General features: G+C 40.2%; 2 protein-coding genes across 30 annotated transcripts in view; one reads left to right on the top strand and one right to left on the bottom strand.

Annotated features, from left to right (window-relative positions):
- Positions 1 to 22,692, bottom strand: part of LOC113135227 (ankyrin-3-like) — a 108,853-nt gene that overhangs the window by 50,893 nt on the left and 35,268 nt on the right. For 21 of the 29 annotated variants that reach the window (XM_026315041.1, XM_026315068.1, XM_026315059.1 and 18 more), the window contains exons 2-8: positions 10,070 to 10,171; positions 9,684 to 9,782; positions 8,512 to 8,610; positions 6,066 to 6,164; positions 3,274 to 3,459; positions 2,382 to 2,405; positions 395 to 493 (exon numbers count right to left, since the gene is read on the bottom strand). In XM_026315041.1, coding sequence (XP_026170826.1) covers positions 395 to 493; positions 2,382 to 2,405; positions 3,274 to 3,459; positions 6,066 to 6,164; positions 8,512 to 8,610; positions 9,684 to 9,782; positions 10,070 to 10,171 — 708 coding nt within the window. Of the gene's footprint in view, positions 1 to 394; positions 494 to 2,381; positions 2,406 to 3,273; positions 3,460 to 6,065; positions 6,165 to 8,511; positions 8,611 to 9,683; positions 9,783 to 10,069; positions 10,172 to 13,672; positions 13,772 to 22,692 lie in introns of those variants that run through there. The other 8 variants (XM_026315046.1, XM_026315055.1, XM_026315061.1 and 5 more) reach the window with 2 other exon arrangements.
- Positions 14,904 to 17,449, top strand: LOC113135229 (microfibril-associated glycoprotein 4-like). Its single transcript, XM_026315074.1, has 5 exons — positions 14,904 to 14,978; positions 15,678 to 15,875; positions 16,030 to 16,126; positions 16,516 to 16,683; positions 16,874 to 17,449. Exons 1-5 carry the CDS (start codon positions 14,973 to 14,975, stop codon positions 17,122 to 17,124), a joined length of 720 nt encoding a protein of 239 aa, XP_026170859.1. The 5' UTR covers positions 14,904 to 14,972; the 3' UTR covers positions 17,125 to 17,449.

Here is a 22,692-nt window from a genome sequence, read left to right as displayed (position 1 = left end):
CTTGGTCCTCGAGCGCTACTGTCCTCCTTGTTTTCCAGATATCCACTGCCCTACCCACTGCTGATTACTGGGATCAGGTGTGTTCAGCCAATCAGAAAACCGTAAGGGCAGGGATGGTTGGAAAACATGCAGGACAGTAGCGCTCGAGGACCAGGGTTGTATACCACCCCTGGTATACATCCTCCAGAAGATTGACAGGCACAGCTTTACAGTTACATGTGCAAGTATCAGATTCCTGCACACACACACGCACAGATTCCTACATGTCTTATGAGAGTGTGTTGAATGATTGCTTGCAGCAGTACTGACTTCACAAGTTATGTGTGTGTGTGTGCGTGCGTGCGTGTGTGTGTGTGTGTGTGTGCATGTGTGGTCTTTGAAACAGAATACCTACCCTTGCCCTGAAGTCCACAGCTGCCCCTCTGTTGAGCAGGAGTGTTGCTACGTTGATATTGCCGTAGTGAGCCGCAATATGCAGTGGAGTGAAACCACTCTGAGAGGGCGAGAGACACAATGAGAAAGAGAGAGCCAGAATGAATTAGAGAGAGAGAGAGAGAGAGAGAAAACAAGCAAAGGCTGTTTTACGACAAGCCATGAGCAAAGCATGATGGGATGTTACATACAGTAGTAAGTGGGCAAGAGCAGGCTAACAGAGCACAGCAGAGCAGAAGTCAAACATGCTTTAAATAACTGACAAAACAAGAGAGTTTCATTTTAATAATAAAAATACAATCTCTGGCCACTTTATTGGTGCTAATGCTCTGCAACACATATTCTACCTTTAAGAAGTTTCTTTCTTTCTTAGTGTTAATTCACTGGACTGCATTATACTGAAATGTCTCATCCTATTTGTGTGGGAGTGAAGAAAACATTAGCAAACACTTTGATATATGGAGTCCAGGACAACATGAACATATTTAAATGGCTCAAAACTGAAAATGACTGTAAAGGCAGAATCCATGACAGAGCAGTTGTATTGAAGTGCATAGAGTTTGTAGGTGCGTCTGCAAAAAGCATCATAACATAGTTCGGGTTCGGATCATATAAAATCACAATGTCACCTAAATAAACAGCTCAGGTCAAATGAAAACCATGCACAGGTAAACTGAGTGTCCAGTTCTGTTTCTGTCTTAATTCCTAAATAGTCCACTGTACGGTGATATGCTTTGTGTGATACGAACAGCATTATAAACCAGACATGCAGGTGAGCATGCATCTGCATTAATGGAGGCAATTTAAGGTTTAATGGGGCAATCTAGTTTTTAAAAAAATAACAACATTAAACCAACCAGCCTGGAAAAGCATCCATCTAAAATATAAATCATCAGTTTGTTCAGATAAGCTTGGACAGCTGAGTCTTAACTCACATATTAGCTGGACATAAAGATCATTGTGATGTCGATGAATGAATAAGTGAATAATTTTACATGAAAAGTTAAATAATACAAAAAGAAGAGGTGAGGTTTGAGACCTGCCAGACATGGTCTCCAAGACAATGACTTAAAATCATTTTCAGTCCATACAAACTTGGTTCTTTTGAGGTAGCGAAAAAAAAGTTCCACAGACGTTTAAGAAAACATGAAAACATGTTTGTTTGTTTTTTGAGAGTTTGTTGAGAAGCTGATTAAACTTTTATTTTTGTATGCTAACACTAAAATAAGAGCCTGGAGACAGTTAGACTGGAAACGGAGGGAAACGAGTAGCAACAAACTCCACTCCACTCCACAAACTCACTACAAAATGTTTCAACCAATTGCTACTGAAAAGATTAATTACTATACATCCTTTATTTTACTCAAGACAGGCATCTATTTCTATTCTTCACTTCTCCCCAAATGAATGCAAACTCAAAACTTACTCCATGATTATCTTTTGTCTTGATAAATTCAGTATTATCACTATTATCATTTCCACAGCACTAATTCCATCAGAACAAAACACTAATTTCACTCCATCAATGCTTTTTTTCCACCTGGCCTGTATTAGTGTTCAATTTTGTCTGTGGACTGAGCCCTCTGCATTTTATGAGAACTGACATCACAGTATCTGCTAAGAACGATCTACGTCTGCCAAAAAATAAATGGGCCAAAAACTATAAATAAATATACACCAGTGGGGTTTAAGTTAACTTCTGCTCAAAGGAAGCAAAGTAAAATCAAAATGCAATGCAGGTTTAAAATTGGGCACACAGGTGAGACAGTGTCAGCAGCAAAAGCTTTCATGCCAGCATTTAGCTTTCATGCCAGCAGACAGAAGGCTTTGGCTTTGAAATGGTGACCATGAGTGAACAATGAGAGGGAGAAGAAGAAGGAGGAGCAGAAGGAGAAGAAGAAGAAGGAGAAGGAGAAGGAGAAGAAGAAGAAATAGGAGGGAAGATGTACCTCTGTTGTTCTATTCACCATCATCTAGAAAAGAAAAAGAAAAAGGGGGGAGCGGTAGGGTAAGACAAAGGAACAAATTAAGGGGAGGAGAGAATGGGGCGGTTAGTGCACCACAACAACTACAACAACAGCAACACCAACACATGGCTGCACCAAGCTGTAGGATGGGTATGTAGGAACGTGGTTGGCGATAATGAAAACTAAAAGTAAAAAACCACACAGGTTACACACAAATGGACGATGAACTGAGACTCACCCTTACGGTCTGTTATGTGTCCTACAATATTAATTTCAACTAATAGCAACAAACACCAACGTTTCTTCACAGACTTTTATCAAAAATAAACTTTTTTTGTTGTGTTTTTCTCCCACAAAAAATAAGTTCTGGGATTTAAAAGAGTTTAAAAGAGGAACCAACAAAAAGCAGCATCATGTTGACAATAGAAAAAACAATGTAAATGTCTATGCAAGGTGTCCCTAACCCCACGGTACAATGTGTGAACGTGCAAAACTTTTTATTTTATTCACCAAAACAGCATCTGTGACTTAGGAGCATGTTGCAGATTAGATGTTAAAATCACATTTAGGTTTTTGTTAAACGAAACTTGACATTTGATGACAGATCAATCTGCCATTTTCTGACATGTCTAGTTACTTAGTTACTAATTATTTTCACAATGAATTGGTTCAGGCTATAAAACATAAGGAAACAGTGGATTCATCAAATATCTTGATTTGTCCAGTCAATAGTATTTACACTGGTACTATATCTCATACAGAAATAAACACACATTGCACTGATAATTCACACAATGTATCATGGGGCTAGCAGTAATCCTAAACCAAAGAACTTCCTGTCTGACAGTAAGGCATGATGGGAACTGTAGCATACCTTGGACTCCACATCAGCGTTGTGGTCGTTCTGGAGGAGCAGGGCAGCAGCCTTGGTGTCGTCTTTCCGCGCGGCGATGTGCAGCGCTGGGAGGCGGACCTTCCCCTTGGTGTCATTTTCCAGTAGGAGGGAAACCACCTGGTCATGGCCCTGCTGCAAGGCCACCGCCAGAGGAGTGAAACCATCCTGTGGACCAGCACAAACAGGAAAGGTCCTGGTGTCATTCAGACTAAAACCTAGCAGCCACTGCTTTATGTCGTTAGGAGGGAATCATGTAGGTACAAAGCTACTGGAAATGACAACAAGTGGGTCTTTTATTCTGTCAACACTTACAATATAAACTTTAAAGGCATCTTTCCCAAGCTGACATTAGCTTATTAGCACTAAACACAAAGATTCTGACCTGGTGATGGGGTTAGATGAAATAATATTTCATTAAAGTGAATACATCATCCTAGATTTCAAAGTAATCCATTTTATAGATGAAAGGATTACTCAGAGAATCACTAAAATGATTGTCTGTACAAAATGTAATAGCAAGTTCTCATACTTTCTGAGATACTTTAGTAATGGATGATTAAATGGTAGAATTAATATCTAGAGACACAACCAAAGGCCCGTCTGCAGATTCACCTGAGAGCTCTGGCGGCAGAGTGGTTAAAATGCCTCTTACAGACGAACTCTTTAAATGCTGCTGCTGCTTTAAAGTACCAACCAGAGGAAAATCAAATCAGACTCCTGTGGTCTTCCTGCGTAAAGTTAAATCAGACAGGTGCCGTTGCTGTCTGCCTATTAAACAGAGGAGGGTCAACACGGTGAGCGCTATGACTCCAGAGTAATATTAGTATTCCTCTCTCATCTGGAGAACTGCGTTGGGTTTTCTACAGTCACGCACACTTATTCAAAGATGTGCAGATATGTTTATTCAGTATCAATGCAATTTAAGAAAAGAATAATATCGAAAAAGTTAATGCATCAAGTAAAACAACGCAGAGCTAATCAGTGTGTGCACAGACGTGTTTACACAGGACTCACTGCAGCCGCACATCAAAGCAGAAAGTCCCCTCAGAGATCCTGCATCACTCGCACACAAAACTGCACCAGCGAGAACATCCACACAAACAAACACCCCCAGATACACAAACAGCTTCAAATGCATAAATTGAGCCTTTTTAAGAATTTCAGAAGTCATAAGTCATCCCAAAGCACCACCATCCGGCTTCATCTGCTCTCTCTGTGATTCAGGAAAAGACACGTCAGCTGAATGTCCTAAAAATAACAGCAGCAACAAAACAGCACAAAAACAGGGTTTTTGATCTTTATCTTCAAGTTGAAAAACTTGAAGATGACACAGCAAAATGTTGCCCCACAAACAAAATTAGAATCTCAAAACTTTAATAACAGCAATCAAACAAATATAAGTGCGTGATATGCTGAGTTATCTTCATTGTTACAGGGTTATATATATGAAAAAAATGAAATAAATAAATAAATAAAAAGCAGTTAGCTTCAAATCATAAAGTCTGCAACATTATAATTTATGTAACTTAATGTTCAAAAATGTAATAAACACAACATGATCAAATAAAGAAATACGATTTCTTCTATATTCTGTCTCCTGCTATGCTGAAATGGTTAAATATGAATAATTAAACACCAGGAGTTGCCTCAAACATATTGGGATATATATTTCCCCACATGAATAATTCACACTGTCTCCCACTGTGGGGAGACAAAAGGAGGAGTGATGGAGGGGGAGAAGGGGAGATGGAAGGAAAGATGAGGAAGAGGATGAAGAAGAAGGTGAAACACCATCACCGCTGCCATGTTCTTGCAGCTACTGTTTATGTGCATTTACTTGTGCACGTATTTAACACAAACTATGCAGAGAACTTTGTATTTACAGGTCAGCAATGCCACAGATGCCAGGAGATGCTAATGTACAGAGGACATACAGCTGTAAAAGCACTGAAATGCAGGTGCTGATTTAGTAATGCAGTCAAACCCGTAGCTGTTGGACACAATGGTTACTGAAATGATCAGCCCTTTAATTTACACCACAGATCTCAGTAGCGTGTACAACTCAAACTGAATGGAGCAGAAATTGTACTGTAGCGGTGGGAGGTGAGAGTTGTCTCAGCGATGATAAGCACTCGCCTCATAAATATGTTCTACAGAGGGTGGACTGATCAAAATGACGCCATGTTTGTTGTATTTTATTGTTGCAGGGGTGCCAGTTGGGTGTCTGCCAGTACCACTGCAGGTGATGGATGGTAGTGTCACACTCCCAGCGTAGCACTCGCTCACGCCACAGATGTCAGACTCTTGCAGCGTCGTGGTTTGTTCCTCTGTAACAGCCGACGACAGCCAAGGTCACTCCGACTGAATCCACTGCTGCTGCTGACGATCTGCTTCCTTCACTCTGATCACGCTGTCTTCTCTTTTTTTAACCATTTATTCAACACATTCATTTCTAAAACCAAGCCCCTGTGGTTATGTTTACCCTCCATATCACAGTCTATGTCATTCAGCTTTTCCTAAATGAGACACTGGTGGCAGTAACCAATTTACCATGTGCAACAAGCAATCTGCTGGTCACAATACTGCAGTGCAATTATGGAGAGGTTAAATCAGGCCTGGGATTAAGGGCAGCTATCAGAAGCTGTTATGGGCTCCTGAGTGTCTGAGCAAACCTGCATTACGTGTGCATGTCCAGTAAACAATCAGTGTGTGTCTGTGTGTGTCTGTGTGTGTGTGTGTGTGTGTGTGTGTGTGTGTGTGTGTGTATTTACCTCAGTGGCGATGCTCTGATTGGAGCCGTTATCCAATAAAAACTGCACCACATCCAAGTGGTTCTCCTGTGCTGCCATATACAGTGGAGTGAAGCCATTCTGCAAAAGAGAAGAACACACTGAGTCAGACCTGCAGTTATCACTGTAGTATCTGTTTAAAAAGGACCATAACAGCATGTACTCACTGAGGCTAAACAGTCTCTGTACTCTGTTTAACTCAAAGCGTTCAAACATTAGATTTACAGTGACTAAAGAAAAGACATGGACTGTGTTCAGCAAAAGAAAAAAATGACACTGTTTTTGTAACTATGTCATTACTATGAGAACAGGTCTCATAATTATTAGAAAACTATCACATACTAATTATTAATACTAATTACATAATTCAGAAGTCATTGTTAAAGTTTCAACTAGTAGTTTTTTCATTGCCAATCAATCTGCAGATTGTTTTATCAATAAAACAATTACTTGCATTGTGTGTAAAATGTCAGAAAACAGTTAAACAAATAAAAAGCTTGTTATTATTGCTCACAGTCCAAGGTTACATGTTCAGACGTCTGACCAACAGGCTAAAAGTCTAAAATATTCACTGTAATACAAAGAAAATCTGCAAATTCTCACATTTGAGAAGGAAGAACCTGCGTTTGATCATCAGAATAGATGCCAATAAATGTTTCTGTCAATTTACCAATTGATCAATCAACTAAAAACTGCAGCTCTAGTCATAATTACAATTTTATTTCTTTGGCGAATGCAGGGCACATTCAGTCTTTACTTTGCAAACTACACTAAGTTTTAGAAAATCCAAACAATGTTCCTGCATTAAAAACAGTAAATGTTAGTCAGGCTGACTTTAAACCAGACCTGACTGATAAATGATCTAAAGCATTAACATCTCTGCTTACATTAGGTGATTGCAGGCAGTGTTGAAAATCAATAAGCATTGCTGCTTTATGACAATATTGGATTTATGCATCCAAGTATTTGAATTTACTGGGTCCGCCAAGAACTGATGCCCAGCCTTGTTTTCAATCTATAAATGGCTGCTTAAATGAGTTTGAAGAAAATCTGCTTTATCATGATGTACAGTATAAAATGTAATACACGACTGAAGATTTGATCAGTATCACCAACTCCGACTTTAAAGCAGGGATGTTTTTCTGGCCTCTACTGTTGCTGCAGAACTACAGTACCACAGAGGACATGCTGTCACCTCCGGACATTCCTCACACCTGATAACAGTCCAGATAGAGGCTGATCTGGAGCTAAAGCTGAACATGCCTCCCGTGTGTGTGTGTGTGTGTGTGTGTGTGTGTGTGGTGTGACATTTGAACTATGCCAAGAAAACAGATCTACATTGCAACAGAATGATCCAAAAACGTCACGTCAGCATGCACAAGTCTCCACCTTCCATCTTCTCCCGTACGTCATAAAACGTTTCATTTAAAGTTCACAGTCAAAATGCAGCTATGATTAAGGACACTGAGTAACTCAGAATCATTTTTTACAAAACTGAACAGGATCTCAAAGTGTTTGGTTGAGAAAAGCACTCTCATGTATGAACAGTAAACATGGAGCTGTAGCCAGAGGGCGGTTAGTTTATCTTAGACCGGGGGAAGGAAAAGCAGCTAGCCTGGCCCTGTCCAACGTGACAAAAATCCACCTCCTAGCACCATGAAAAACTACAACTGATGGTTTTATCAGGGTTTATGTCGGACAGTTTCTTGGCCCGCAACAGTGAATTCCCAGAGCAAATAAAAACAAAGTAAAAAATAACAGGTCTACATAGTGTTTACAAAGTTCTTTGCGCACACAGTCCGAGGCCACTTTATTAGGTACACCAGTACAGCCTATTACAGTTCAACACAGCAGTCTGTCTTTATAAAGCTCAAAATGTTCAGCTTTTGGTGACAATGTCAGAAATTAGAAAACTCACCTGTTGTATATGTTTATTACTAAGGCTGTGGTTAAAGGTGGTATTATATGAGACATTATATTGTGTTTCTATTTTTCCACCTATTGGACAGAATATTAACACAGAATATCCAAGTTAAATTAAATTATACCGATGTACAGTAGGAGGAGCTAATAAAGCAGTGAGCGTATTTTGTTGAAAACGGTCGATTTGACTGCGAGATGTGAGATTTCGGATGTGCTTGCTGTTTGCTGTCACTGGGATGCTCTGAGAAAAAAAACCAAACTGTAGATTCATTACAACACGTCGAGCTCATCAGTACCGGCACCAAGGCTTTGACAGTGGCATCAGTGTGCTGACTACTGAATATGGGCCAGACAGCCAAGCCGCTGACGCAGCACACACACACACACACACACACACTGGTCTTAGTGGAGATTACTACGACTAAAACTGTGACCATCACACTAATATGTCTAAACCCATGTGTGTTTATGCAGATGAATGCATAATGCAGTGTGTGAATCTTACCTGAGACTGTGCATTGACGTTGGCTCCATGGGTGACGAGCTCCTTCACCACCTCTGTCTGTCCAGCAAGAGAAGCTATATGAAGGGCTGTGTTTCCTTTCTGTTTGAGAAAACAAAACACACTCTGTCACTGTTCTCAACTGTATCAGTATTAATGCAGGAGTGTGCAGTTTGTTCTGTGGATGGACAGCTGGAAATGCAGCTTCCTTAAGATGAAAGGTTTTGCTACCAGCAACTCATTGTAGATTCAGTGTGATTTAAACTTTCCAAGCATGTCATTAGGTCAAACACTCAGTGGATGCTTATAAATCAGAGATAAGACACTTGTTATATTGCAACTTCAAAACCAACCTGATAATCTTCACATCCTTACAATTTTCTTCAGTATCAAAGTAATTTAGCGATAATTTTCTGTACATCCATGGATACAATGCCAACAGGAACTGCTAACAGCCATTGCATGGTGCTAACTGACCAAAATCTAATCAAATATAAGGTGAGATAGTTGTAAGACATTGTCAAAAATCCCTGCTTCCAAGGGCCTTCTGCTTTCTGTTACATGAAAATGAGGCTTTATTAAATTCCTGAATGGAAAGTTATGTGAAGGTGCAGTGAAGGGGAAAACAGTGTTTGCTGCTGTCTTTCCTGCAGCGACTGGAACCTCCCTTCATTCCCGGATCTGTAGTTTTGTTAAAACAAGAGACCTGAGACAGATAACTAGCTTCTGCAGCCCCTTTCCTCATTGCCCATTGAAGCAGCTCTGGTTTCTCATGGTTGTAAGTAAATGTAGCGAATGACAATCAAGGTGGAGCAGAAGAGGCAACCACAGCGTTAGAATAGAATATAATTACTTTTCCTCTTGATGGGGTTACATCACCCCTGGTTGCAGCAGGGCATTTCACTGTCACATAATTTAAATACACCACCCAGCCAATAAACAGAAACAGAGCCATGCATTGGACAGGACAGACCATTTCGTTCCACTGAATCACTTCCCTCAACCTCCCTGCTAACACACGACCATTTATCTCCTTTAATGCTGCTGAAGCAATTTGACTTTGAGAAGGAGCTGACACAGCAAAACCTCAGTATGTGTGTGAATTCATGCATACACTATGTGCCTGTGTGTGTGTGTGTGTGTGTGTGTGAGTGTGAATCCTGGGTGGCACACACCTTGGTAGCTGTGTCCACGCTGGCACCGTGCTTGATGAGCTCAGCCACCACTTCCACATGGCCCTCCTTCGAGGCCAGATGGAGAGCATTCAGCCCATTCTGGAGACAGAGAAAAGGGTGAAATCAAACCTTTTCTTTAAATAGCTGTTTGCTGTCTCACTCTAGTCCTGCATTGTTACTTTAAGCCCAACCTTGGACATAAAAACACCCTAAACAAACGGTACAAAATTGGTAATGACTGTATTTAAACAAACTGCAATAATATGGTTTAAGAGATTATTTTCAGCAGTGAGCCAATCCAAATTAATTATGTTTGTAAGCAACAATATAAAAGAGCAGAATGCTCGTGTGTGTGTGTGTGTGTGTGTGTGTGTCAGCCAACTCACCTGATTGCAAATATTGATGTCGACTCCATTTTTCAGGTAGTCCAAAGCTTTCTCCAGGTTCCCGGCCCGAGCTGCTCGCAGGTAACAGGCGTTTATGTCCGTCTGCAGGCAGAGAGAGGAGCAGGAGGAAAGAGAGGTCACTGTCGGGACATGCAAACCAGGAAAGTCTCAAAATGGTGGTCTGTGAAATTAATTCACGTATTAACAACTAATTATAACCTCCAAGAGATTTTGCTGTTTGGAAAGTGCAAAGCAAAACAAGTGAATTATCTAAAAACAGCAATTACATCTTTTTAATAACTCAGAGCTTCTCCAAGGCTGTTTATTATTTTGGAAACACAATATTGCAGCATTAGTCTTTTTTTATGTGTCATCCACGCGAATTGCTGCAATGAGAGATAAGTTGGATAAATCCCTCCAGGCTTGTGTGTTATTAGCTGGAAAAAAAAGGGGGTAAATTTTGTACAGCAACCCTTAGAGAGTGCAGTTGACATGTTTGTTAAATAGCAAGACAACAAGCCAAGAATAACCAGGCTGCCAAAACCACAAGGAATTTTCTGTGTCTGCTTGACAGGTAGGTTTGCATAATGCAGATACAATCAAATATCTGCATTAAGTCAGAACACATTTAAATGTTTGTGGGGAAAGTGCACTAAAGCCGTACATTGGGTACATTGATCAATGTGTTGATTCAATGTGTTTCCATGAGGCTAGGCTAAATAACAAATGTTGGATCTGCACCAGGAGACTCTGTGATGCAGAACAACAGCAGCACAAACTACAGCCTCTTTGGCTTCGCCATACAGCATTGAAGAAAAAGTACAGTACAAAATCATAGCCAGGACAAGTGATGGTGACACAGTATCACTGGAAACCAGTCTCCATTACTGGTTTTCTGTCTCAGGGCAGCAAAACCAACACAGCAATTTGCAGTCGATCTCTCTCAGCTAAAAGACGTCTGCAAGAGGGGGCTAAATATGTTGTGTGTTCACATCAGTGTCTGTGTCCACAGGGTGGACCTGAACCCAGAAGCAGGTGACTGCAGGGAGTTTAAGTAGAAAGACAGAAAGAGACAGTGTGTCAGTGGCGGAAACAGAAGGACAGACTAAACTGTGGATGGGAGGTGATGACAAAGCGGCAGGAAGGCCGAGAGCCAGTCTCTGATTTCATGATTGCAGTATAGACAGTCTGCCACACCCACGTCAAATGGATGTCCACACAATACACAACCTATACAACCTCCTACAATATTCTCCAATAAGTGTACACAAGGATGGGTAACAGGCTGGTGTAATGACAGAGGTGATACACATAGTTTTGCATCTGAGCTATTTTCTTCATTCAAAAGTTGAATAGTTCAACAGTCTTGCTTTAATGCTTTAGACACAGTAAGAGCAGAACTGTTTTGATCGACTTGTTGACTGGAAATATACAACTTGACATTTTAAAACATCTCGATTTGTTAGACCAACAGGTCAAAATTAAATCTATGACAAAGGAAAGTCTGAAAAATGGTTGAAATACCTGATTTATTTATTTATTTATGCTCCAATGTGCATGAAATGATTCCACTATATATGCAAACAACATGTCACACATTACACTGGTGTCCAAAATTCATCTGGTCAGGTGTTTGTTTGTTTGGGCACCGAGTTAAAACACGTCAACAACATGACAACAGATGATGTGACAGCACAGTGGCTTTTCAAATGAAAGAGAAAGCAGAGGAACATGCGTGTGTGTAATTTATGTAAGGAGTGTGCGACAGTCTTTTCGTGCTCACTGCACCGTGATGTTTGTTATTGTGGAGAGATTCTTAGCTAACGCTGACCGCTGAGCTCATTTCCCACTCACTGAATGGGTCTTATCAGAGTTCACCATCACACATTCAGAAGCACATGGTGCGTTTCTGGTGTCAGCATCTCAGTGGGGCTGCACCGGACACCAGGCTGAGACCACAAAGGATTTATGAATGAATCACAAATATAGTTTATTCTCACTATTACTATTATTACAGTTAACTCTCCATGTTAAGTCCCTCTAATGACTGCAGCATTTATAAAGGAATTATAAATATTTATAGACAGATAAAGTATGAAAAAATAGGAATTCAAGGAACTGAATACTTTGGAAGATTCATATTCTAAAGTAGTTCAAAACAGGTGAGCAATAAGAAGTGAAGACAACATGACTGTACGTTCCTGACTAAGTAAAATTTTTGTCTTCACAGACATTGTGCTGTGGAGGTTTATAAAACCCTGAGAAGGGCAGTAAGGCACTATGCCAAGCTAAATGTGGCACCAGCATTAATCCAGAGCATTACCAATCAGAATTCCAGTTCAAAGCCTTCGCTTCTTAGAAAGTTTTCTGGCCAAAGAGCCCAGCTCAGTTATTCCTTGACACTGAGAGATTCACACTGAAAATGAGTCTTGGCAGACCACAACCTGACACAGCCTTAATGTTTTCATCATGGCAGCCACTCACACACAGTATCGTCACCTGTTAGTTCAATATTTCATAAATACTTCCAAAAAGTTTTTGCACACTGAAGAAACAGTTTTTCCTATGCTGATGTGAGAACTCAATAAACTGATCCTAACCCTGTTTTGGGTGATAATTGTTTTGTTGGTGACTTTCAAATTTAGATGAAGGCACTTCAACCTGAAACTGAAGTGTGACTGAAGTGTAAGGTAACAGAATAGCGGAGGCTTGTGCAGCATTGGCTGCAGTGTAACTTTATTTATCCATGAAAGATATGCAAAGAATGCTAGAGTCGCTCTTTTTCCACAACACGCCGCTTCACATTCCAACACGCGAGCTGCCTCCTGCGACCGAAGACCACGCTGAGGGGCGACAGAGTCACGTCTCACCAGCCAACCTTTCTGTTTTAGAAATAATTAACCCCAACACACTTTGTTTTTATTGCAGGTCAGACAAAGTCCAGCTTAAACCTCACTTAATGCTATTTTAACGACAAACAAAAAAGCTCATACTTCATGTACTGTACTGCTGCACTGTATCACCAGGTTACAGGAGACTTTCCCTTATTCGTGAAGAGCTTTCTCTCCATCCCACTATGAGGATTTGAGGAAATTAACTATTTAAAAACAACACTTCTAAATACCAACCTCTTTTTCCTATTCCTATCCTTTTTATTTTTTACTTCTCCCTTTGGCTCTTTTATTCCACAATCACACAGAGCATGCAACACTGTCCAAGGTCAGGTGCTTCACATCACCCTGCAACATGAAAGTGAACCCACAGTGTATGTACAGATTGATATATACATCATCAGCAGGAATTCATTAAAGCACAATTACAGTGAAGCAGTCAGGGATGCAAACAGGCACACACACACACACACACACACACACACATATAAACGCACACTGCAGCAGTGGTGCAGCAGTGTTCTCACTGCGACTTGTCCCATCAATGACATCTCATCACTGGACCAGTAACCAGCACAACATCACTAGTTCCTACTGACTATAACCCCCCCCCCACACACACACATGTTGTCAGTATTAAAGCAATGTAGCAGGAGCGAGGAGAAGTCTGTTTACAGTCAGTGAGCTCAATGACTTTACAGCAAAGACTTACTTCTGCCAAATAGTCTGCTGCCTCCTCCACTGCCATGTTTCTCAGCCTGCAGCTCAAAGTGTGAAACCTGAGCACTCAATTACTGTAGCAGCTAGCCTGGACGCTTTGGAGAGAGGGATCAGGGCAGGAGAGGAGAGGGGGAGGGACAGTCTGTGTGAGAGAGAGGGTGAGGGAAAGACAGGGACTGAAAGAGTGAGGGGGGAGAGATAGGGGCATTATGTCACAGCTAAAAATACCTGGTGAGAAAGTCCAGAGCAGTCCAGGAGTGGGGGAGGAAGAAGAGCTCAGGCGTTAATCTCAAACAACTCTCACAGGAACAACCCGTTCAGAGGACAGTGCACTGCCCTGAGTGTGTATGTGTATGCACATAATCAGCTGCCAATGGTTAACAGCAGAAAATAAAAATGAAATAACTGTAGATTTGAGTGCAGTGGTGTTGAGTTGAGAATTGATTTACAGATGAATTCCCCTGAAAGAAATTGCTTAATTTAAACCTATTGAATATTTATTACCGATTCATTATTCCAGTGCTTGTTTTATTGCAAACAACACTCCAGAAGCCAAAGACATCTATAGTTCACAGCCACATAAGACAAAGGACAGTGACAAATCACTAGTACTCAGGAACTGAACGAAGAATCACTTGAATCCTTTGGCACAACACTCGTTAATTTAGTTTAATCCATTTTTAAATAATTTATTAAGTAAAAATGTCAAAAAAACATTTACCGATTGAAACATGTTTTAAGCTGTGACCAAGAAAAATCTAATAATGCAGCTTTAACTATACAGTAACAGAGGAGTGTTAGCTCAGAAACCCGGGTCATGATTCCAAAAGCCAAAACGAGTCAATCAACAGAGAAATAAATCGGCAGAATATTTTATCATCTTCATGATTCCCACAAACAGTGTTTTTTCTTTAATGACACAATAGCAAACACAAAGAGGCAGTGCTGTTGAGAAATAGCACCATTATGGCTGCAGCATATTTAATGTTGTAATAGTGACTGGAGAGAGACGGGCAGGAAAACACAGAGAATCAGCACTATGTTACTTATTACATGATGTAAACGGAAAATACTGAGTGTTGTAACAGGCTGAGGTGCACTGATACAAAAGGATCTGCTTATGTCAGAAACACAGTTTAGTGTGGGTGCTTCTGTTTCTGGTAAGTTCAAACCTCAACCTGCTTCTACTTTAACGAACTGTAGAAACTGTTAAATACTAACCCTGTGTTTGTTTTCTCTTCTCAGGACAGCCATCCTGCCTCATCTTTACAAATCACTCAAGCTGATAAAGAATGATGGTACCTAACATAACACTGTGAAACTGGGAAAACATTTTCACAGTATGGTTTTATTGGCCTAAACTCATTACACAGTAATTTATCTTATAAAATATAGTTTTGCTGTCTAATTTAGAGAGATAATATGTATTGGTAACTACTTTCATAATCGATTTAATTCCATCATAATTCAGTCGAGTCAGTCAATACATCATTGTGGGCCTTGGGAAACAACTGGTCAAGAAAAGCTGAGCAGCAAATCAGCTCCGATCTGCTTTTCTTTATTTTACATACATTGAGCAGAGATCATACATAGATCAAATGATTAATTGTAAAACAACTTATAATGAAAATATCTGTCAGCTGCAGCTCTGGTAGAGATATGTGGTTATTGTCATTCAAATCAAAGAAACAGATATTCAGGACTGTAAACAGACTTTGTGTCAAATCTGAAATATTTGACTCTGACAGCCTGAGGATGAAGATTATAACGAACTGAAGATCATTAAATTGCACCTAGTACAGGACAAATATATTCATCACTGCCTGATAATGAAGTATGAACTTTGGACTATCAAATACACAGAACCATGACTGTTACAGATCCCATGGTCAATCCCAGCAGCCTCATGTCTGTCTGTCAGCACCACAAAGATAAACTCACCGCTGCTGCACGTGCACTTTTCTGTGACAAATAGTTCGTTTTTCTTTTTGCTACAGCTCAGAGTTGTGCTAGCAGTGCTGCTGCCAGCAGCAGCCTACCAGTCCCCTCTGCCCACAGACTGCAGTGACGTCTACAAAGCCGGGTCAGGCAGGGACGGCGTGTACACCATCTACCCTGCAGGACCCACCTCTCCTGTGCAGGTTTATTGTGACATGAGCAGAGATGATGTTGATAATTCTGCAGAAAAGTGGACGGTGAGGATGGAGAAAAACAAGTTCATCCTTCTTTATACAAACCTTACACACATGGGGCTTAGTTGAGTCTCCTGGCAGATTTCTATGTGCCTAAACTGGACACAGCTTTAATGCATTGTTTTTCTGTTGGCCTGTTTGTTTATCTAAAAACCAGATCATTCAGAGGAGACAAGATGGCACAGTGAACTTCTACATGAAGTGGGATCACTACAAAACTGGATTTGGCAGTGCTGCTGGAGAATACTGGCTGGGTATGAGAGAAAAAATAATACAACTTCTTTAAGCTCTACATACATACGTCGTAGCTTAGCACTTCTTTGAATTGCAGTAAATATGTAGGTAGCATTAGCATCAGTATTAGGAATATGGCATGTAACAGTTCACATTTAATGGTATACATAAATATTATATTGTTTTATGCCTTTTCATTTAAATTAAACAATTTTTATTTATATATTATTGGACTGTCAAAGCAATTCATTTGATCTTGCTTCACAGATTTTCTTAAAACAGAAACATATTCAATAATATGAAAAAAACACTATCTTTGTAATTAAAAAATGGAAATTGTGGGCTCCTCATAAAATCCTGAGCCAGCTGGCCTCAGATGATCACAGCTGCCTTGCTCTTTATCTTACAGGCCTGGAAACAATGCACCTCATGACCCAGGCCAAGAGCTACGAGCTGAGGGTGGACATGGAAGACTTTGAGGGCCAGAAAGTCTATGCCCAGTACTCTTCCTTCTCTGTTGGTCCAGAGTCAGAGGGATACACCCTAAACCTGGGAAATTTCATCAAGGGAGCAGCAGGTGGGACCCTTTTCAGAGCAAATCCCCGAGCCTAAACAACATGCTTGTTTTATCCAGATGTTTTATTTGTTAGGATGGCTACTTCTTCCTCAACCTTAGTGAACTATGTCTAAACTAATAGTGCTTTTAGCAGTTTTTTTAGCATTTGTATCCTTTGTATTAACCAGTGTTTTCTGGGTTTCTCCATTAGGAGACTCTCTAAAAATTCACAATGGACAGAAATTCACCACCACTGACAGAGATCAAGATACACATTCTTCAAACTGTGCCAGGTTGGTCTATGGAGGATTCTGGTTTGCAGCGTGTTTTGGTGCGAACCCAAATGGGATCTACACCTGGGGACCTTCACCCCGCGCAGCTGGTGTGCAGTGGAACTCATTCAAAGGGCTCGAATATTCCCTAAAAACCATGATAATGAAGATCAGACCCATTACTGAATAAAAACAGACCCAGCCAAACTGAAAAGCAACACACTGTAGTCCCATGGACCCAGACATAAAACAGACTGACCAGTTTTCAACAGAAACTTTGTGTCAGTACAAAAATAAATATGACATGCAGACTTTTCACAACTGGCAGATTTTTTATTTTTTTTTTATTTTAATTTTCTATTGACTAATGTCTGTATGCCAAACTGCAGGTCTGCTGGTGTCTATGTCCAAATATAAACTATTTAAAGGATTATTTATCATATTGTTCTTGTTTGCATGTTGCATTTTTACAGGATTCATTAAAAAATACATACATCTGACATTAAACATACTGACATGTGTCTGACTTTGACTTGTATTTGACCTGTAACTGATGCCAAATGGAGTGTCACATTAGACAGTGTTTGAAACTATAATGGGGAAGGGTATATGTTAGGATGTTACTGCTCTCAGTAATAGCCCTTATTCAGTCTAGTGTAAAATATTGAGAGCAGTAACAGGGAAAAGACATTTTCCCTAAATATCACCAAACACCTCCCTGGAAACAAATGTCAAATTTGAATTCTTAATAAAATCAGATATATTATAAACCATTTTATCACAAATCAGTGTTTCAAATGCGAAGGAAGATCAGAGAATTTGCCTCGGTCACTACAGATGGGACAGAGTCTGACAACGGTCTTCACAGCATCACCATAACATTCACATACTCATGTCACTCACACACACACACACACACACACACACACACACACACACACACACACACACACCCACACACACACACACACACACACACACACACACACACACACACACACACACACACACACACACCAGTTTAATGACCCGTCTTTGGTGTTTCAGGGGATCTGTAAAGAAAGAATGGGACAGAGAGAGAGAGAGAGGTTGCCATGGCAACTGAAGCTAAATCTGCAGCGATGCAGTGTGAATGTCGTGGGATGGATATAAGTACCCCACAACATTAAAACTACAATCACTGTGAGATATGTATTAACATTAACAGTACGACATTACCTTTAGTGTTATTTGTATATTTGTATATAACTTACATGTGTTTAGCATCCTCCTGGAAAAGTCATTCTAAAACAGGACTGTGGTCATTATAGGTTAATCTGCCAGTTATTTTCTGGATGAAAACATTTAACAGTTTAACATCCATGCAGTTTAAAATGCATAATGATTAATAATCAAAAATAGTTGTAGTAATCAATCAATTGTTTCAGGTCTTTTGAGGAATAATAGAAAGTTTAAGGTCAGTTTTTTTAACTCTTCTTCACTTTATGCACAATACTCCCATCTGTCTGTGTGTGATGCACAAAAGAAAAACTGTAGTAGTAGTAGTAGTGTTGGTAGGTGTATGTTACTAGAGTATCCACAGTCACATTCACACCTTGATAACACCCACACAATATACACACAAACACACACTCAGTGACAAAATGCAATCCATAACCCCTTACTGTAACCTTAACCCTCTGAGGACCAGCCTCAATTTCCTTGTAACAATAATATTGCACTAAAACGTGTCTACAAAACAGTACAAAGACACACACACAGCTCTCAGCTTGCCAGGCCATTAATTTTCAGGTCCTATGTCAGTCCCTAGTGGTCTGTCAGTAGTACTGCATCAGCTGCAGCAGGACATCTGTACTGTGTAATATAATTTATTGTTCCTAAACATAAAAAACAGGAGCTGTCTGACAGATACAAGAGCACAGAACTCAGTTTCCATGCCATCATTGGATTGTAAGAATTGCTTACATAAGAAAAAGTGCATTTCGTCTGTGAAAAAGGACTGTGTCATTTGTATCATATGAAATCAATAGGTGTTTCAAGGCAATCTGTGTGTGTGTTGTCCTGTCTGACTGGTTGTTGAGTGCTGCGATCTGATTGGCTGCTTGGCTACTGCAGTCTGAGTATCCTCACAGCACTTAAACTACAGATGGGGGAGGATAAAAATACATCGAACAAACTCTTCAACTCCTTTGTTTCTGTCTTTTTCATTGCAGTGGAATGTGAGAGACTTGAAATCTCTTATTTATATATTTCCAGTGCTGAATCACAAACTGACCATATTTTTAGTCTTTTTTTTATGATATTCCAACTCCAGTCATCACACACATGCACTATGCGTCAGGAAACCCTCCCTTCAGCTATTTCTCATTGTCAGCTGCTGCCGTCAGTCTTTAGGTCTCCTTGCAATTGGCTGAACAGATCTGCTCTCTTTTCTCCTCATTGGGTGACTACTGATGACAGTGCTCTGCTGCTGCTGCTGCTGGATTACAGGCATGGTGCTGATGTAAGGTTGTGTGCACATCTATATCTGCGTATGCCGACTGATAGGCAGGTAGACATACTGGCAGTCTAGAGGAGAGAAAGAGATTCAGAGAGAAAGACCCAAAGACAAACAGTGATCCTGTCAGTTCATATGTGCAGGTCAAAGACTGCAGCCCCTGTTTGACTGTCCTACTGCAAAAGACAATCACGACGAGGTCCAAAAAGAAGTAGAGCAAGTAAGAAAGAAGGGAAGCTGCTGGACCACTGCTCTGGTTATCTCTTCTGACAGAGACAGACCGCTGATCATGAATAAATTAACATCTGGCCCAGACCTAAAGCATGCACAGTGCACCAACAGGCTTGTGCAGAGTATGTGGTGCATGTGAACAACAGCCTCTACTCTTCACAGTAACTGCAGCATCTACTTTGCCTCACATACAGAGAAACCACACAGACACTAAAAATAGAAAAGTGTTTGAGTTTAAAAAGACTAAGAGTCTAGAAACCACAGCGCCTTGAGCTAATGCTAGTAGCAGCATGTTAACATTCTCAAAATTACAGTGTAATGTTTACCATGTTCACTATCTTACTTTATATGCTATTTTATGTGCTATTTAGTAAAAGTACAGCTGAGGCTGATGGGTATGCCATTACTGTTTACCATTACTGCCAATTTAGTCATCAATCAAAGTACTGGAGCACCTTGATAACACCTGAGGTATTGTAATTCATCCCCTGGAGACAACAAATACCTGCAGCAAATTTCATCACAATTAATCCAACAGTTTTTGAGATATTTCACAGGTTTTTACTGCGGTGACTATGAATGTTTTAACAAAATGCAATAGCAATGCATCTGTTAGATATTTAGTGCAATCTGAGAGACATATTTCAGTCTTCAAATGTGAGGATCTATTACTGAAATAATAAAACCTACAGTAAATGCACAAAACAACAGCAGTGCAGATGTAGTGTATGATCAGTGGTCTTTAGCCTTACAGCTCAGAGCACAAAGGCAATTAACTAATTGCTCAGTAAATCAATAGAGCACTTTGGTTGTATGTACTACACCAGCATGGCTATTTCCCATCTCTGCAGAGCTGCAGACTGGTACAGATTAGTATGGACGTTTGTCACACGAGCTCCGGACACTGCAGATACCGCAGTGATCCTGGTGTGCATTGATAATGTACAATTTAACAGCTCTTTTCTCATTTGCATTCAAAAACCTGGATGTCAGCAGTTACAAACTATGTGAACGATATTATCCATTTAATCCCAGAAAAGCCTGTTGAGGGTTTGAACAGAATCTGAATCAGAAACAGGTTAATTGCCAAGTACATTTTCACATAAGGGATTTGTTATAGTGATGTGGAAAACCATACATTAAGTGAGGAGGAAAAAAATGTATATAGCTACACAAAGTAAGATAAAAGTAAGATAAAATAAAAAAAAAAGGTCAAATAAAATAAAAACAGCAACAGTATTATGTTGTATAGGAGAAACCAATATGAGGAGGTAAGTGAAGCTTTACAGAGAGCAAGGAAAAAAACAAACAAACAGAGAGGACAGTAGGGAATTGTGTAATTGAGGACAGGGTTTTCAGTTGACACCAAGTTCTCCGTGATTACTGAGCGCTCCCAGTTGCTGCACATCTCAGCACAATGTTAGTGGGCCAGGGCATCACTAAACTAATGACACAAAACATTTGAAAGAAAAAGAGCCAAGTGCAGTCCAACCATAATGGGTCAGGCCAGGTAATCACCAAAAATGAGCCATAAAAAAAAAAAACTACCTGTGCATAAATTAATAATACATTTTTTAAAAAAGAAAGAGACACAGAGAGAGAGAGAGAGCTGGGATGAGGATGCCTGAGCACAGCCAAACCTGACCCAAATAGACATCCTAAATCTAGTCAAGCCTGATGGAGAGAGAACCAAGACCAGCAGCAGCATGGAGTCCTATTTCCACCTCCTGCAACCAACAAGAAACCGACTGGGCGATGAATTAATCCATGGTGCATGGAGTTATACTTCCAGACCAGTACAGACATTTTTAGCTATTATCAGCTATTATATTAGCTATTATTTAGTATGGCAAACATTTTCCATTCACTGACACTGTACATATAAACTGATGAGCACTGGTTCTGGTGTTTTTCTATGACCCCCGACCATGTTTCATAAAAAAGTAATTAGCTTCTCAGTGGCTGCATCCATGACAGCACAGTCCATGTGGGCGACAGCTTCATTTCACCTTCTGTGCTGCTGTTTTTATAACCCAGTAGAGGCACAACTTGCCGCCACAGCACTTAGTGAGTAAATGTCTTTTCTTCTTCTATTGTCACCATGAAAAATGAGGATTCTGAAAGCTTACTGCTGTTATGAGACGCCCACAGGAGGTCCTGATATGCTGCACGGCTGGAAGTTTACATTGAAAGCTTTGCTTAAGAGCCATGCAGCTGGAGTGGAGGACGGTGTAATAATAGCCATTAGTCCTCCATTATATCACGCAGGAACACATGAAATGTCTGAAATCAAAAGATCAAACATTGGTAATAACTAACTAAATGACTGTAATTCAGTTAATCAACTATTTATTTCTGATTTACTGAATTATAGAGTCAATGTGTCTTAACATAGTCAATAATGCACTTTGCTATTTTCAAGGGCTGAAGTGAAGTTTTTAAAATTGCTTGTTAATTTAAAAATTGCTGTAATCAGTTTGTCAACAGGGAATCACTTATAAAATCTGTTATTGATTCATTATTGATTATCTTAGCACTAGTAACCCAGTAGGCTGCTATAGGAAAACACAATGCTTTGATGGATTATCTGAACTAACACACACACACACACACACACACACACACACACACACACACACACACACACACACACACACACACACACACACAGGACCAGATCTAAGGTCTTCCAGTGGCCTGTGTGAGTGTGTAACCCTCTGTCTGTCCTCCCAGCTTCTGATCTTCAAAATGTCCACTACCCCCTGAGAAAACAGCAGAGAGCAGTGAAGGACACTCACGGCTTTTCCACAAACACACTCACACCCTGTCAGCGTCGTGACCCTGTGCTGGACCAGCGCCACAGACCAACACCTCACCCTCCGACCTTTTCCCCAACTGCCTGAAGTGAGAGGATCATTGCTGAACAGAAATACACTCGTTTTCAAATCTAGTCCTATTTTCCCATCTATGTTAGCTGTTACTAGCATAACAACTTTATCTGACTCAACTACTGGCAGTCAAATTGCATTG

The sequence above is a fragment of the Mastacembelus armatus genome, chromosome 19 (assembly GCF_900324485.2).
Source record: "Mastacembelus armatus chromosome 19, fMasArm1.2, whole genome shotgun sequence".
NCBI classification, from domain to species: Eukaryota; Metazoa; Chordata; class Actinopteri; order Synbranchiformes; family Mastacembelidae; genus Mastacembelus; species Mastacembelus armatus.
Note: the sequence above shows the minus strand (reverse complement) of the source record. Positions and strands in the feature narration are given on the sequence as shown.